The following is an 18,674-nucleotide window of genomic DNA, read 5'->3' on the forward strand; positions in this document are numbered from 1 at the left end:
AGAATCCGGTTGTTCAGTGATGACGCGACGAATCCTACTTCCGGGCCTAAAGTAGTCTGCGTTTAATATGGCATTTGTGTTGTTAACATGTTTAATGTTATGTATTTTCTTCTATTTGATCTCAAAAAGCTCCTAAAACAGTCAGCGATCACTGTTGACCTCCCTCGGCTTTTATTACCGCTAATCATTTATTTAAGCTCAGTTTTTAAAACCTTAGGATGTAACTACAGCCCAGCCCATGCAGCAGTATATGAATGACTAACCTCGTATTGTGGATGGATTATCTCAGTTGTTCTCCTGGCTGAAGTTTGGTCCGTTTACAGCATCCTGCCATGCGATTACATTTGTTCCTGACCACCGAGAACACTCACGGTAACTTTTATCAAGTGGAAAAAAAGTTAGCTTGTTTATATTATGCTAACATAGCTGTGTCGCCAGCGGTCACGTAGCACATCATTATATACCAGCTAGCCCAACTTCAGTAACCCTACAAACCTCACTGCTGTTTAGTTTTCTGTCTTCATTTATGCTGGAAGTGATAACAGAGCTGTACGTTTTAATTTGTTTCCAAAACCCCGCAGTCAGGACATGCTATATTGTATTTAGATAGAAGCTAGCGAGCTAACTTCCTGCTAACTTCTAACTCCGTTAAATGTCATAAATTCCGTTTTCATGGATGCCTGGATGTTAAACTCAATTGTTACACCTGGTAGAGCAGAACGCTGATCATTTTTATTAAAGATGAAAGAATTTAGACAGTTTTTCAACTCTCAGTAATGCCATAGTGATCGTTTGATATATGGACCTGCAGCGGAGTTTAGACCCAGACACGGCTAGTGACGTCAGACTGAACAACCGGATAATAACGTAGTTACTGTAACGTGTTACTTAATAACGCGTTAGTCCCAACACTGATCATTAGTGATGTATCCTGGGTTCATTAGGTGTTAGGATCTTACAACATCTTACACCCTCGCCCAGGTGACCCAGCCGAGGTTGATCATGCCCTTGAGACTGGCCGGTGACGCCTCTGCAGCCTACTTCCACAGGGCATGCTTGCTAACCCTCCAACACTCTTCCAGAACACCCTGGCATTTGGCCAGCTACCTTCCAAATGCCCTCTATGTGGTCTCCAAGGAACCATCAATTCTATCAGAGCTATCTGTCTTGAGGCCTCTGACATTATCACAATATCTGGGCACAAAGATGTTTCTGCAATGTGTGCTGGATTGTGAGCGTTAGGTTGTTGCTTATTTGCTGTTATCACCGAGGAGATGCTTTCACCAGCTACCATCAGCAGCTGGTCATGGTGCAAGCAGCGGTATAAGGACTCGGTAAGATATCATATACAGCTTGGATGAGGAACTTTTATCACTACTTCTTAGCCAGTAGATTGCTGTTCTTCAAATTGGATCAAATCAAGCTCAGTAGACAACCCATGGTTGGACCTAGGACAAGCATTCTGTAGAAAATTAAAAATCTCTGATTTGCCTTTTATTAGCTCTAGAGTTAAGAATCATAACTGCCTTAAAAGTCTTTGCAGAAACACTTCGAGTTGGACATCCTGCTGGGAATTTCTAAAAAAAACAAAGTCTTCCTTTACCTCATCAAACTGACAACCATTTGAAACAATCCAAATGTGTGTCCAGAACATGTTATTCAAGAGAAAACTTATTTTCATTCAAAGAACTTTTATCAAATTATGGAATCAGCAACAGTAAATTTCTTGAATATCAGCAAGTCCATCGTACAGAAAACAGCCGTCAGCTGAACTTAGAAATGCATACATGGGCAAGAGCATTTTTAAATCTTTGTATCCCTAAATTGTTATCAAAAAATGTTATTGTTAAAAATCGATGACTCAATTTTACTTCCAGGGCCCTATTTCAGGAAGCCGGTTTAGTGCAAACTCTGAGTAAGTATACCCTGAGTTAATGAAAACTCTGGGTTTTCGGTTTCACAAAGCGAGTTTAGATTAATTCTGAGTGAGTTACTATGACGACACACTCCGTGAAGCTAACCTGCCCCCTAGCAGGTTTACTTCAACTAACCCTGACTTTCTCCGCCTCTTTGTCGGAAACCTGACTGTAGGAAGTGTCAGACATGGCGTGCTCCTTCCTTGAAGAGCCAGTAGATGTTGAAGCCCAAATTCTCCGCAGAGCTCTCCGCCGGGAGAGAGTGATTAGAGCGCGTTCGGACATTTTATCATTTCCTGATGATTTTCTGTGTGAACGTTACCGTTTTTCAGCACAATCTATAATTCATTTGCATAACATCCTCAGGCCTAATATTGCTCATGTGACACATCGCCGACATCCTCTCAGTTCTGTACATATTATTTGTATTGCACTTCGGTTTTTTGCAAACGGGAGCTTTCTGTATAATATTGGTGACGCTGAGCACGTTTCCAAGGCTACCGTCTGTCGGGCAGTCAGGAATGTTACAGTTGCACTGAAACGTCTCCTGTACTCGTTTGTGGTGTTCCCCGGTCATAGACCCACAAGATTTATCAAAGAGGGATGCCACAAAATTGCAGGTATCAGGATGAACGAAACTTAATTCATGATGTGGTGATATTTGAACTACTACTTAAATTTTACATTTATTCTCACGGTTCCCAGGCGTGATTGGCTGTATACAGTGGGGCAAAAAAGTATTTAGTCAGCCACCGATTGTGCAAGTTCCCCCACTTAAAATGATGACAGAGGTCAGTAATTTGCACCAGAGGTACACTTCAACTGTGAGAGACAGAATGTGAAAAAAAATCCATGAATTCACATGGTAGGATTTGTAAAGAATTTATTCGTAAATTAGGGTGGAAAATAAGTATTTGGTCACCTCAAACAAGGAAAATCTCTGGCTCTCACAGACCTGTAACGTCTTCTGTAAGAAGCTTTTCTGTCCCCCACTCGTTACCTGTATGAATGGCACCTGTTTGAACTCATCATCTGTATAAAAGACACCTGTCCACAGCCTCAAACAGTCAGACTCCAAACTCCGCCATGGCCAAGACCAAAGAGCTTTCGAAGGACACCAGGAAAAGTATTGTAGACCTGCACCAGACTGGGAAGAGTGAATCTACAATAGGCAAGCAGCTTGGTGTGAAAAAATCAACTGTGGGAGCAATCATCAGAAAATGGAAGACATACAAGACCACTGATAATCTCCCTCGATGTGGGGCTCCACGCAAGATCTCATCCCGTGGGGTCAAAATGATCATGAGAACGGTGAGCAAAGATCCCAGAACCACACGGGGGGACCTGGTGAATGACCTGCAGAGAGCTGGGACCAAAGTAACAAAGGTCACCATCAGTAACACACTACAACGGCAGGGAATCAAATCCCGCAGTGCCAGACGTGTTCCGCTGCTGAAGCCAGTGCATGTCCAGGCCCGTCTGAAGTTTGCCAGAGAGCACATGGATGATACAGCAGAGGATTGGGAGAATGTCATGTGGTCAGATGAAACCAAAGTAGAACTTTTTGGTATAAACTCAACTCGTCGTGTTTGGAGGAAGAAGAATACTGAGTTGCATCCCAAGAACACCATACCTACTGTGAAGCATGGGGGTGGAAACATCATGCTATGGGGCTGTTTTTCTGCCAAGGGGACAGGACGACTGATCTGTGTTAAGGACAGAATGAATGGGGCCATGTATCGTGAGATTTTGAGCCAAAACCTCCTTCCATCAGTGAGAACTTTGAAGATGAAACGAGGCTGGGTCTTCCAACATGACAATGATCCAAAACACACCGCCCGGGCAACAAAGGAGTGGCTCCGTAAGAAGCATTTGAAAGTCCTGGAGTGGCCTAGCCAGTCTCCAGACCTCAACCCCATAGAAAATCTGTGGCGGGAGTTGAAAGTCCGTGTTGCTCGGCGACAGCCCCAAAACATCACTGCTCTCGAGAAGATCTGCATGGAGGAATGGGCCAAAATACCAGCTACTGTGTGTGCAAACCTGGTAAAGACCTATAGTAAACGTTTGACCTCTGTTATTGCCAACAACGGTTATGTTACAAAGTATTGAGTTGTATTTTTGTTATTGACCAAATACTTATTTTCCACCCTGATTTACGAATAAATTCTTTACAAATCCTACCATGTGGATTCATGGATTTTTTTTTCACATTCTGTCTCTCACAGTTGAAGTGTACCTCTGGTGCAAATTACTGACCTCTGTCATCATTTTAGGTGGGGGAACTTGCACAATCGGTGGCTGACTAAATACTTTTTTGCCCCACTGTAGATGGCACTCACATTCCAATCATTGCTCCTTCAGTAAATGAAGGAGACTATGTGAACAGGACGTCTTTCCACAGCATTAATGTACAGGTACATAGTTCCCTGTAGCATTTCAAACTAACAAATTATTTCATTATAGTAATGGATGCTAATTTGTGTTCTCTGCACTGTGAAGATCATATGTGATGCTACCAACATTATCACAAATGTGGAAGCCAACTGCTCAGCCTCTGTGAGTGGTGGTGGAGGAGGACCCCCACCTGTTTTTCAGGCCTCCGCTTTTTTTCTGTTGGCTATAACGGGTCACATTTGAGCATACAGAGTAAGCAAATATGTACTTGTAATGTGCTCAGATAATTTCAATAAGTGCTTACAGAAAGAAAATTAATGTCTAACTGCAATTGATTTACATCGGACAAACAGACCAAGCACTATGGCTCATAATACAATTACACCTTACCTGTTTGGACTATATTTTTATATTTCATTTTTACTTGCTGCCAGGAACGTTTGGGGCCTGTTGGGTTGCACCTGCGCTCACATCACATCACAAAATAAAATGTATGAAATAAAAAATAAAATAAAATAAAATAAAATAACGTGTTAAATGGGTGGAAATCCCTAGATCAATGTTTAAATTAACACTCACGCATTGACTCTGTCGGCTTTGTTTTGCCATGCATGCTCTCTTTCTTTTGCAGCTGAGGCTGCGTTACTTTTTTCCCGCAAAATTTGCATGTTATCGGCATATGCTGCCATCAGAATTTCGGCCTGTAAAATACATTGACCGCGCCTTCTTTCCCTCCGTCTCCATGGTGACTCGCTTAATCTGTGCTCCACTAATCAGGGCTTTATGTATCCTCGTGCGCGCGCTTAACTTGGGGTTAAAGCAACTCCGCGTTGATTGAACTAATTGTTATCAGCCTTTCTGAAACCGAATATTCCGAGTTGGACAGTTCGGGGTTACTCAACCCTGAGTATCGTTTTTCACTCTGAGTTTTCTAAACCGGCTTCCTGAAATAGGGCCCAGCTGACAAATGGGAGCGAGATCTCTCCATTAAGGTTACCTGGACACACATATGCTTAAATACGATCAAAATGTTGCAAGTCCCAACTTACAACTTACACAAACCTCTCCATAGAACACACTATACATGTTCCAAGTGGGCATTATACACTCAAACATATGCACCCGCTGCACAGACAATTCTGGAGCCAGGAACCTTATGCATACACATAAACATACACACACACACACACACACACACACACACACACACACACACACACACACACACACACACAACACAAGACGGTTGATTTGTTTTTCTCTTCCGGGTGCTGTTTGTGATTGTTTTCTTGTATGTTTTTTTTTTCTTAAACTTGCAGCTTTTGGCGATTTATTGCTTCTCTGTTCTCTTTATCTTTTTATATATTTTCTGCCCTTTTTTTCTCTCTCTCCTACTTTTCAGCTTTGACACTGTTATGTTACACATGTACTGTAATAACAGAAATAATGTTCATAGAAATTAACAACTTAACATGTAAAAGAAGCACATGAACAAGAGTAGCCAAGAGAGAATTTATAGAGCTCATCTTGGAAAAGAAAATGTGTTTGTTACCACGCTGCATTCAGATCATAATTCTGATTGCAAAAGCTGCCAGACAGCAAAGGCTAGAAATTTTTTTTAAACTTAAGACATAACTGACTCCATCTAAGAATAAACACACATAAACTAGCCTACTGGACACAAGAAAGGAGGATATGTTAGTGTTGGTGGTGATTAGCTCATGCCCATCTAGCTGTCTGTATGGAGTTTGGATGTCTGTGCGTGTTCTCTGTGGTTACTCAGCTGTTGTGCCACAGTCCCCACTTAGCAGGATTATTTTAACAGGTGATTGTAAATTGGCAATATGTGCAAATGTGACAGTAAATGTAGGGCTGGATATTCACAAATCTGGAAATACATACTGTATACATAATTGACAGTTATCCATACCTCATTTATTTCATGATTTTATTTCATTATATACCTGTGGCACAGTGATTAGCACTGTTGCTTTACAGCAAGAAGGCTTGGATTTCATCTCCACTATGTGGCCGGGGCCTTTCTATGTGGAGTTTTCATGTTTTACCCGTGTTTGTGTGGGTTCTGTCCGGGTATGCTGCATGCAGTTAGAGGTATTAGGTAAACTGGTGATTCTAAATTGCACATAGGTGTGAATGACAGTGTGAATTTTTGTCTGTATCTATGTCTTAGGTCTGCAACAGACTGGCAACCTGTCCAGAGTGGTACCCCGCCTCTCGTCCAATGGTTGCTGGGATAGGCTTTGGCCCTCATAAGGATAAGCAGAAGAGAATGAATGGATGAATCTGCACTCTGCACATATAAATATAAATATGCTTTATTTTCTGTGTCATGTTGCTATTGTCTGTTTGTCTACTCTGTTAAGGACACAAGCTAAATTACTTGTATGTGTACACATACCTGATATTCTACACTATAATCTACAAATTGTATAGAATATACTATATTTCTGAAATATTATGTTTTAAATTATGGCTCCACAGTGTAATTGTTTAAACATTTGCCTACAAAGTGAACAATCCCCTGTTATATCCCGGGAGGTGACAAATCCCTCGGGTTGCATCAACACAGGCATCTGGCATAAAAATGTGCCAAATCAAACATGCAGAGGTTCCTGCAGTGGTGATCATGTGGGAATAAGGGCGCGTCTTTAAGTAGCTTTATACAAATATTTCCACTACACTTTGTGTAGTTTGTCTACTAGAACGATTGTCTCTGGCATCAAGTCATGCATTCCAGAACTTCAGGTGAAATGGAAATGTTCATACATGCTGTCATACCTCAATTACTGTCCAGAATGCTGCTTCAAGGATTTGCACGGAGTCCTCTATAAGGTAATGTGTGACGTCTTTACATAGGCTAGTCATAAAGTAGGATTGGTAAATGCACTGTTCTTGTATAGTGCTTTTCTACTGTACTTGAGTACTCAACAAGCTTTATACAACATGGTGCATTCACACATTCATGCAGTCACTTTTTCCTGTGCCTAAGTTCTTTCTATGTAGTATTCAAACACATTCCCACTCTCATGAAAGCATCAGAGAGCATCTTGGGGTTCAGTTTGCAGGTGGTGCCTCTGGTCACATTACAGAAAATAAAGAGACTGCTTTTGAGGTTGTAATATCCAACCTGTGGAAGTTGGTTCAAAGTTGGTATAAAGCTGTGTTGTTTTAATGTTTCAAATATATACATTTTTAGAACATTTTCTGATTCACTATCTGTGATTTGCTTAAAAATGTTAATCTTTTGGTTCAAAGTTTGAACATATGTGCTTTTACCTTCATATATCATAGTTTTCAGGCCATTTTGGCACATTGGAATCTGAGGCCATTCTTGAATATACCTTAAAAACAATTAAAGATAAAAGTATGACATTTATATTTCCCTTTCTTAATTTAGATCTATAATTTGAAAGAAATACATTACAATATCTGAGATTTCACTAGTTAAAATATTTTAAAAATCCAGGGAAGGTAATAAGGTAATAACCTGAAATTCTTAAACATGAAAATTAAGAAAATTATATTTTCATTCAACTTTTATGCTCAGCATTTATTCAGACGGTTATCATACCCTTTCTCTGATCTCGCCTTACCTCTGGCAGCCGTGGCATTGTGGTTAGAGTTGGGTTAAGGGGTTAGGTGTTAAGCTGAGGTATTTAGGGTTTGTGTCTTATTAGCATCAGACTACCAATTCTGTCATGTGGACACAGCAGCTGGGTCTTGCAAGACTACATTATTATTCTAGGGGCCATGTTATTCATTGCTAAGTATATAAATTACTTGCTTGATGTTAAATAAGGAAATGGACTTCATGCCTATGAATAAACACAATTTAGTCTATGGGAAGCACCAGCACAGTTTGGTAGATTTTTAAGTATTTTTTACTTCTTCTTCTTCTTCTTCCTTCCCCTTTAAATTAATAATTTTTTTTAAATTACTATTGATATTTCATGTGTTTTCATCATAGCACATGAAATATAAATCCTTTGAAGTATACATATATAATGTCTGCTTCTCTGTCTCCGTTAGGTTAGAATATATAATCATTTTTCTAAAGCTCCCATTCCTTAATCAGCCCAAAGATACTTCTCTTCTGCCTGATTGCATTCACAGACCCATATCAGCAGTAGCATCTGGAGACTTTGTGGAACTGTCTTGATGTGGCAGATAAGCTGCCCATTATAGATAGGTCAGCAAACCCTCTGCTTAAGAAATGTATAATTTTGTCTTATTTCACAATTGATTTTTTTTCTATTTAAGAGCCCCTTGCAGGTTTAGAGTAAATATTGTCAAATGGCCAGACTACAAAATCAGCAGTGTTTGAGTTCATATCTTTGCAAGCATTTATACTTTGAAATGCTGGACTAATTCGTCATATAGTAAAATGGAAAAACTTTGGGGAAAATACCTTTCATTGCCTCCATATAGTCTTTAAGTGTCATTAAGTGCCAGTCTTAATCCTATAATTTACTGCCCTCTTGATGGCCACAGTTAGTTGTTGTCTTTGGGAGCTGGACTTCTGGACTACCAGTAACGGAAATGGTGAGCTAACACGTTTAACATATTGATAGATCCTAAGTGTTTTACCATTTTTTAAGTAGTGTGTCTCACAAAATCAGTTATTTGGCAAAACCTTTGCCACCCAACACCCCTCTTTAGACACGCTCCTGCTATAGCTATCACATTATTAATGCCATGTCACTCCTAAATCAGACATCATCAGAAGCATACTACATGGGCTGAGGGCAAAAAGAACTGGAGTGATGCTTAGTGATCCATAGTCCTCTTTAGGGTGGAAGAGAGTGATACAAGAATGAGCCTTTAACCCAAAGGCTCATGTTTGCAAAAATAATATTGTAAAATGCCAGAAATTTAAAAGAGATATTTTTCTAATGTTTGCATATTTTCCAGAAATATTTAAGTAACATTTTCAATAACATTTTCAATACTCTCATAGTGAAATTATTGTTTGCAACGTTACATTAATAAATTTTAATAAACCTTAACCAAGGTGTGGAAGTAGCTTTTTGTGAAAAGCTACATTTTTAGACTTATGCAGTCCTCAGAAGACAGAATTGGTACAACAATGTCTTATAAAAGTTTCAAATATAATTTAAAATTTGTTCAAAATATAAATGTATGTTTTAGTCTACTCCAACCTTGTCTTACTAAATACGAGCCAAACAATCCAGCTGAACCAAAATTTTAAGTTCAGATGGAAAAACATACCTACTCCACAGAGAAAGGGCTGCTGTGATATTTAAAAAACATTTTTTTAAAAAGATTTTCCAGCACTGCATCATGTATGTAAAGTAAATGTAAAGTATGTAAAGTGTAAAGTATGAGATTTATAGTTCAAATGTAAAAGCAGTGTAATGTGACTGAGGAGGAAAAACTCTGAATAGCATAAAATACTGTAGATTTGAAAGCTAACTAAGTGTAATAATGGAAAACTTTACACAAACAACCAGTAATGTTCATTATAGCTTATTCTAACATTTTAATGAAATGCTGAAAATCACCCACTTCCACTAAGGGCTTGATGGATATAGGTCCAACAAGAAATGCAGTTCAGGAAATAAGTCTCATGTGCTGCGTTTCAGTGAGCTTAGATCTTCACTTGTCCCTATGACAGCACCATTAAGACTTCTGTGCACACAGGAGCAATTGCAGATTGACGGAATGCTGCATTGTTAGCAAGACGTTTGGGACGCATATAATTCCTTTTATTTTTTGATCTATTTAGTTTACTATTTAAATGATGAACGTATTAACTCAATTAGAACACTGCAGCAGCAGCAGCCGTGCAATCACGAGGCCTGGCGTTACTGACAGCAGTATAAAGAGGATGGAGATGAGAGAGGCCCACGGGCCAATAAAGAAGACACGAAAAGACAATGAAAAGGATAGGTTTGAACGGGTAAAAGACGAGCTTTAATACACGCTGGAACAGGAAAGGTGAGGATGACAACGATCGGGCGACGACAGATATAAAAATCCTACCAATCTGGACGCTCGGAGATCCGCACAATGCCCCGCGCCATAAGAGTGCCACCAAAAATAGCAGCTTCATTGTGGTGTTCAGGATCCTCGCACAACACCACAGCATCTTACGATAGAGGTTCCTACCAAAACATCACCTCCATCAAAGACGATGTAATCTCATGGCGTTATTCCGGTGTTATTTAGAAACGTGTCGGGCTCTGCAGATGCGCGATCCTGTCGCCTGAGGTGCGCGTGCTGCTGCTGAAGCTGGACTTGAGGGCGCGCGCACTGAATTGCCCAGGAATGCCGATGAAGCACGAGAGAGAACCGAGAGCAGCCGACTGCTGCACATGAGGTTATTATAAACCTCCGCTCGAGGAGGCTGACACAAATTCTAACATAACAGATGCACACTGGGAATTTTTACAATAACTAATTTCTAATTGCATTAAGCAGTGCCTAAACACTATTATAATAATTATATTATATACATTATAATTATGATTTCCTTCTGTCTTTTTTTTATTATCGTAATCATTACATGCGCCTTTAAATATGTTACTATGTATTTTCACATTGCTGTATAGCAGCTGTGTCTATATACAGTGGGGCAAAAAAGTATTTAGTCAGCCACCGATTGTGCAAGTTCCCCCACTTAAAATGATGACAGAGGTCAGTAATTTGCACCAGAGGTACACTTCAACTGTGAGAGACAGAATGTGAAAAGAAAATCCATGAATTCACATGGTAGGATTTGTAAAGAATTTATTCGTAAATTAGGGTGGAAAATAAGTATTTGGTCACCTCAAACAAGGAAAATCTCTGGCTCTCACAGACCTGTAACGTCTTCTGTAAGAAGCTTTTCTGTCCCCCACTCGTTACCTGTATGAATGGCACCTGTTTGAACTCATCATCTGTATAAAAGACACCTGTCCACAGCCTCAAACAGTCAGACTCCAAACTCCGCCATGGCCAAGACCAAAGAGCTTTCGAAGGACACCAGGAAAAGTATTGTAGACCTGCACCAGACTGGGAAGAGTGAATCTACAATAGGCAAGCAGCTTGGTGTGAAAAAATCAACTGTGGGAGCAATCATCAGAAAATGGAAGACATACAAGACCACTGATAATCTCCCTCGATCTGGGGCTCCACGCAAGATCTCATCCCGTGGGGTCAAAATGATCATGAGAACGGTGAGCAAAGATCCCAGAACCACACGGGGGGACCTGGTGAATGACCTGCAGAGAGCTGGGACCAAAGTAACAAAGGTCACCATCAGTAACACACTACAACGGCAGGGAATCAAATCCCGCAGTGCCAGACGTGTTCCGCTGCTGAAGCCAGTGCATGTCCAGGCCCGTCTGAAGTTTGCCAGAGAGCACATGGATGATACAGCAGAGGATTGGGAGAATGTCATGTGGTCAGATGAAACCAAAGTAGAACTTTTTGGTATAAACTCAACTCGTCGTGTTTGGAGGAAGAAGAATACTGAGTTGCATCCCAAGAACACCATACCTACTGTGAAGCATGGGGGTGGAAACATCATGCTACGGGGCTGTTTTTCTGCCAAGGGGACAGGACGACTGATCCGTGTTAAGGACAGAATGAATGGGGCCATGTATCGTGAGATTTTGAGCCAAAACCTCCTTCCATCAGTGAGAACTTTGAAGATGAAACGAGGCTGGGTCTTCCAACATGACAATGATCCAAAACACACCGCCCGGGCAACAAAGGAGTGGCTCCGTAAGAAGCATTTGAAAGTCCTGGAGTGGCCTAGCCAGTCTCCAGACCTCAACCCCATAGAAAATCTGTGGCGGGAGTTGAAAGTCCGTGTTGCTCGGCGACAGCCCCAAAACATCACTGCTCTCGAGAAGATCTGCATGGAGGAATGGGCCAAAATACCAGCTACTGTGTGTGCAAACCTGGTAAAGACCTATAGTAAACGTTTGACCTCTGTTATTGCCAACAAAGGTTATGTTACAAAGTATTGAGTTGTATTTTTGTTATTGACCAAATACTTATTTTCCACCCTGATTTACCAATAAATTCTTTACAAATCCTACCATGTGGATTCATGGATTTTTTTTTCACATTCTGTCTCTCACAGTTGAAGTGTACCTCTGGTGCAAATTACTGACCTCTGTCATCATTTTAGGTGGGGGAACTTGCACAATCGGTGGCTGACTAAATACTTTTTTGCCCCACTGTATATTGCCGTGTTACGTAGGGCAAAAAGAGACTGAAGCCATCCCCACCCAACGCCCGGCTACCTCTATATCACAGCTAACGGAGTACCCTCCGTTAGCTGTGATATAGATCTTAAAATCCAGCCTTATGTGACTGAAAATGATCCAAGTGCAAAAACAGAGCTTTTCTGTATGTCCTAATAATAAGGCATTTGGATTCTTACTCAAAGATAAATCAAAATTAGTTAGATCTATATATAAATGTGAAATGTTGTTTGAGTAGTGAAAATGTTCTAATGGCTCAGTATTGTGTCTGTGATTGTGCGTGTGTGCACATGAGCCAGGAATGCAGGAAGACAATAACTGTGTTGTCACACAAAATCCTGAATCAGAACAATAATTGTTAAACACAGAACCAGGATTTATATGAGGTTTTACTACTGCAATCGCTTAAAACTGATCAAACTGTAACACAGCAAATGTAAATATGTTCAATTGGTCAATACTGGCATGTTGAATCGAAATAAAATAAATAAAAATAAAAATGTTTAAGTTAACTAGTATAATAAATCAATAAATGTGATTCTAATAACTGGCCTCACTGAGAGCCTGTACAGAGTCTGACCTTGGTGTGTGTGTGTGTGTGTGTGTGTGTGTGTGTGTGTGTGTGTGTGTGTGTGTGTGTGTGTGTGTGTGTGTGTGTGTGTGTGTGTGTGTGTGTGTTTGGTGCAGGATGGGTCAACATGACACACTGGAGCCACTAATTTCAGTGAATGTCTGGCTCACAAAATGTATGATTTTATAAAAGAAGTTGACTAAAATAAATTTTAAAAATAAATAAACGTTGATTGACAAACATTATGAAAAGAAAGTGTTATCTTCTGTATTTGAATTATAAAGGAATTATGTTACAATAAATGTTCATGTGAAAATGTGCTAAAAACAAATCTGAATTACATAAACTGAATGAAACAGAATAAATTATATCCATGTGTGACTGAATATTTAAATGTGATGTGAACTCTCTATACTAGAAATAACAAAGAATATGTAATAAAGTGGTTTTAAAGGTTAAACTTTGTGTTAAAGCTGGATAAACAGAGACTGATAGATAGGGTGTGGGTGGACACTGGATGATTAGACGTAAACAGCTTGACTGAATGACCAAAATATGAAGATGTGATGGCTAGCATGAGAGGGGGGAGAAAAGTGGGCTGTAATAGAGATTTGGGTTCTTTCCTTTTTGTCTTCTGTAAGATGAGCAGTTCAGAAGATTAGATCTAAGAGGTTCAAGTTAAAATTCCAGCAGGGATGCGAGTGTGAAAACAGCAGCACAATCTGTGAACCTGTGAATTGATCTTGTAATTTTTGTCTTTCCATCGCATCTCATTTTTTCCATGTTATGTGGTTAATTCACAAGGATTTTGGTTTACATTATACTTCCACTGGATGGCCAGCTGTTTGGAGATGATCATCTACTTGGAAACAAAGGGATAAGTGCAACTTTAGGTCTGGTTGTGCTCATTCTCTCTCCAACCTCTCTTCACCAAAGATAAGAACAAAATCAGCATTAGCTCAGAGTAGGTAAGTTATATAAGTATAGATTAAGTGATTTGGTTATTGTTTTGTCATTATTACTATTTGCTAAATTGCTTTAGTATAATCCCCTGCAATTAAAGTTTAAATTGTGGACATTCACTTATTATCCTTTAGTGAAACACATTCGGCACAGGATTATCTGTACAGAACATGGCCCGGAAGTCCCGTTCCCTAGGGCAGTTGAGAATGATCGAGCTAACATCCTGTGGGACTTTTACAAATGGACAAATGGTGATGGTGGATGACCAGAGGAAGAAGGCTATAGTGTAGCAACATGTAGTGATGGCAACATGAGGAAAAGGAACACGAGATGCTTGTGAAATAACAAGGGCTGAGTGAGGAGCTCTAGGGTGGAGGAATAATTTTTATTATTGAACAATAACCATGTTCTCAATGAACCCAAAAAACTCATTAATATCAAAGCTGAATGTTTTTGGAAGTAGTTTTTAGTTTGTTTTTAGTTTTAGCTATTTTAGGGGGATATCTGTGTGTGCAGGTGACTATTACTGTGCAGAATTATTAGGCAACTTAACAAAAAACAAATATATACCCATTACAATTATTTATTTTTACCAGTGAAACCAATATAACATCTCCACATTCACAAATATACATTTCTGACATTCAAAAACAAAACAAAAACAAATCAGCGACCAATATAGCCACCTTTCTTTGCAAGGACACTCAAAAGCCTGCCATCCATGGATTCTGTCAGTGTTTTGATCTGTTCACCATCAACATTGCGTGCAGCAGCAACCACAGCCTCCCAGACACTGTTCAGAGAGGTGTACTGTTTTCCCTCCTTGTAAATCTCACATTTGATGATGGACCACAGGTTCTCAATGGGGTTCAGATCAGGTGAACAAGGAGGCCATGTCATTAGTTTTTCTTCTTTTATACCCTTTCTTGCAGCCACGCTGTGGAGTACTTGGACGCGTGTGATGGAGCATTGTCCTGCATGAAAATCATGTTTTTCTTGAAGGATGCAGACTTCTTCCTGTACCACTGCTTGAAGAAGGTGTCTTCCAGAAACTGGCAGTAGGACTGGGAGTTGAGCTTGACTCCATCCTCAACCCGAAAAGGCCCCACAAGCTCATCTTTGATGATACCAGCCCAAACCAGTACTCCACCTCCACCTTGCTGGCGTCTGAGTCGGACTGGAGCTCTCTGCCCTTTACCAATCCACGGGCCCATCCATCTGGCCCATCAAGACTCACTCTCATTTCATCAGTCCATAAAACCTTAGAAAAACCAGTCTTGAGATATTTCTTGGCCCAGTCTTGACGTTTCAGCTTGTGTGTCTTGTTCAGTGGTGGTCGTCTTTCAGCCTTTCTTACCTTGGCCATGTCTCTGAGTATTGCACACCTTGTGCTTTTGGGCACTCCAGTGATGTTGCAGCTTTGAAATATGGCCAAACTGGTGGCAAGTGGCATCTTGGCAGCTGCACGCTTGACTTTTCTCAGTTCATGGGCAGTTATTTTGCGCCTTGGTTTTTCCACACGCTTCTCGCGACCCTGTTGACTATTTAGAATGAAACGCTTGATTGTTCGATGATCACGCTTCAGAAGCTTTGCAATTTTGAGACTGCTGCATCCCTCTGCAAGATATCTCACTATTTTTGACTTTTCTGAGCCTGTCAAGTCCTTCTTTTGACCCATTTTGCCAAAGGAAAGGACGTTGCCTAATAATTATGCACACCTGATATAGGGTGTTGATGTCATTAGACCACACCCCTTCTCATTACAGAGATGCACATCACCTAATATGCTTAATTGGTAGTAGGCTTTCGAGCCTATACAGCTTGGAGTAAGACAACATGCATGAAGAGGTTGATGTGGACAAAATACTCATTTGCCAAATAATTCTGCACTCCCTGTAGAAAGTAATATTAAATAAATTCTAACAACAGCTTATCAAGGTTAAAGATGCTGCTGTTGTTTATCCGCTGGTTTCCTCTTTCTGGTGCAAAGTGGGCGATAAACAAACAAGAGAGACGGAGTCGCGACAGAAAAGCAGATCAGCTGATCATTAAGCAGTTTCATGATTGAAGTAGCAGCAGGAGAGGGAGGGAGAGAGAAGAAGCAGTCGCTCCATATATCGGTTGTTAAGCTTGACGTGGGAATACTTTACAAACATTCAGAGATGAACTTACATACTTGCTTTACTTCTCTCGGGGATAACTTTGTCGGAGATGAAATGCCGGGTTGGTAGCGAGGCTCCAAATGCTCAACCAGACCGCTGACAGGTCTCACACGCCACAGCCGCTCTATCACGTGATCCATACTGCTCCGACGTGCTAAGGTTATGAGCCGAGTTACGCCATGTCACAAGTTTTGTGAGGTGCTTTCGTGACATTTAATGGATCAGATTACATTTTTTATTTCTCTCCGATATCCAATCCAGTAATTTAGGCCAGTATCTCTAACCAAGACATTTTGGACAACTTCATTCTCCCAACTTTGCAGAAAATGTTTGAAGATAGCCCCTTCCTGTTCAAACATGGACCTGCAAGGTCCATAAAGACATGGATGAGCAGATTTGGTGTGAATGAATTTGACTGGCACGAAGTCCTGACCTCAGACCAACAGAACACATTTGGGATGTAGAATGGAGAAGAAGCATACTTTTAAACCTAGCTGTTAAAGCTGGGTTAAGAAGAAAGGTTATGATCAGTGAGCTGCAGTAGGCATTATATTGCTCCTCACTGATCAGATGCAATGTTTGCTGTCAAAGTGTTGATGCAGAAGTATAGAGAAGGTCAGAAGGAGCTTCATTGTATTTTTGTGGGTCTAGAGAAAGCACATATTAGGGTACCAAGAAAAGAAAAAGTCAGTGTTTAGGTGTGAGGGAGAAATTACAGATGGGTTCAATGTGGGGGTGGGACAACATCAGTGATCTGCTCTGAGCTCCTTTATGTTTGCACTGCTGATGGAAAGCCTGACAGATGTGGTTGGGCAGGAATATAGGATATAATATAGGATTATAGTGTTTGCAGATGACATTGTAATCTATTTTGAGAGAAGGGAGTAGGTGGCTCCACCAATCCTAAAATCCATATACAGTTTTAGAATAACATATGCGCCCATCCAGATTACACCTTTTTCAGATGTATAATTCATATACATGATATTCAGCAAGATAATGCTAAACGCTATACTGCATCCACTAAAACACTAAGGTTTCATATTAGAAAAGTTGTTGGACTGGTTTGCCTACTTCCAGACCTGTTGGCAGCTGAAAACATCTGGCCCATCATGAGCCAAAAAACATGACAAAGAAGACCCAGGACTGATTAGCAGCTCTGTTTTTTCTTAAAATGGACCAGTTCCTCAGTTTAAACTGTATTCTGTAGTTTACATTTTACACACTGCCTGAAGTGTCTTGGATTTGGCTTTGTTTTAACAATAAAAATATTACTTAACCTCAGTTTTCTAATGCCAAAAACACTCTAAAGTCCAAATGCTACAGATTAAAGAGAAATAAGGTAAAGAGAGCTCAATTTCAGATCTTATACTAAAAATACTGAAGGACAAACAAAAGATGCTGAAAAGGCTTAGGGGACCTAAATGGTTTTGCTGTCTTCTTGAATTTATTGCCATTGTTACCATGGGTACATTTTCTTTGAGAATGTGAACTGCTTCACGTTGTGTTTATTTTGTTTGTGTTTAAAAATAAATAAAACAAACAAACAAAAAACAAGCAAAAAACAAATACAGCACATCTCTTCTTGGGGAAAAGAAAATTTTATTCACTTCCACAAAAATGATTCAAGTTCTTTGCAGTGCTGGGAAGACAGTACTTCTGAAATATATATCATGGCAATATATATTTTAAGAAAGGGCATAGCAAACAATTTAGCAACTGGCAGTCAAGCTTAGCTGGTACTTAAAACTGTGCAATCTAACGTCAAAGTACTCTAGCAGTTAGTTAGAACACTCCAGCAAAAAGATATATCATCGATCTTTAGTGAAATTTGACATATTGCATAATGCCATCAGTCTACTATATATGTATTTGATTCAGAGTCAGAGCCACATGGAAATATTTCTGATTCGTTTCCTGTTCTTGCCCATTCATTTAAATCACATCTCCACAGTTTTCTATTTGGCATTTTAAGTGAAGAGTTTCTTCCCTTTGTATGATTATATCTTTACATACTGGAATGTTACTGACTGAGCTGATTACACTTTATGTTACAAAGTACAGATAGCATGAAGTTATTCATAAAAAGCAAGGTGTCATAAGAACTAATAATTGTTAAATTAAACTTTGGAGTAGTTTTTCTGTAATGTTATGCTATGTAACATTAACTCCTTGCATTTTGCATACGGTTTTTCAAATTAAGAAAAAAAAGAACACAATATATGTATGTGTGTATTAAAAATAACAGAGAAATATTCAGCAGCAGCAATTGTTCCTTGTTTTGTAATAGGATTGCACACGGGACAATAAGCCTAAATGTCAAGTCTCTAGTGAGATGTAGGTATCAAAAAGATCACACTAGAACAAATAGTTAATAGTTACACTGCGCAAAAAATTAAAGGACCACTTTGAAAATGCATCAGATCTAAAT

The 18,674-nt window shown here is 39.8% G+C and overlaps 1 protein-coding gene across 2 annotated transcripts in view; it reads right to left on the reverse strand.

Moving 5' to 3' along the window:
• Positions 1 to 10,541, reverse strand: part of LOC146667450 (glutamate receptor 2-like) — a 114,823-nt gene extending 104,282 nt beyond the window's left edge. For both annotated transcript variants that reach the window (XM_085409122.1, XM_085409121.1), the window contains exon 1: positions 10,335 to 10,541. In XM_085409122.1, the coding sequence (XP_085265248.1) occupies positions 10,335 to 10,440 (106 nt within the window). In that variant the 5' untranslated portion in view covers positions 10,441 to 10,541. The remainder of the gene's footprint in view (positions 1 to 10,334) is intronic.
• Between the last annotated feature and the right edge of the window lie 8,133 nt (positions 10,542 to 18,674).

Source organism: Rhamphochromis longiceps, linkage group LG6 (genome assembly GCF_057381845.1).
Source record: "Rhamphochromis longiceps isolate RC_006_pf linkage group LG6, R_longiceps_female_GT1.1, whole genome shotgun sequence".
Classification (NCBI taxonomy): Eukaryota; Metazoa; Chordata; class Actinopteri; order Cichliformes; family Cichlidae; genus Rhamphochromis; species Rhamphochromis longiceps.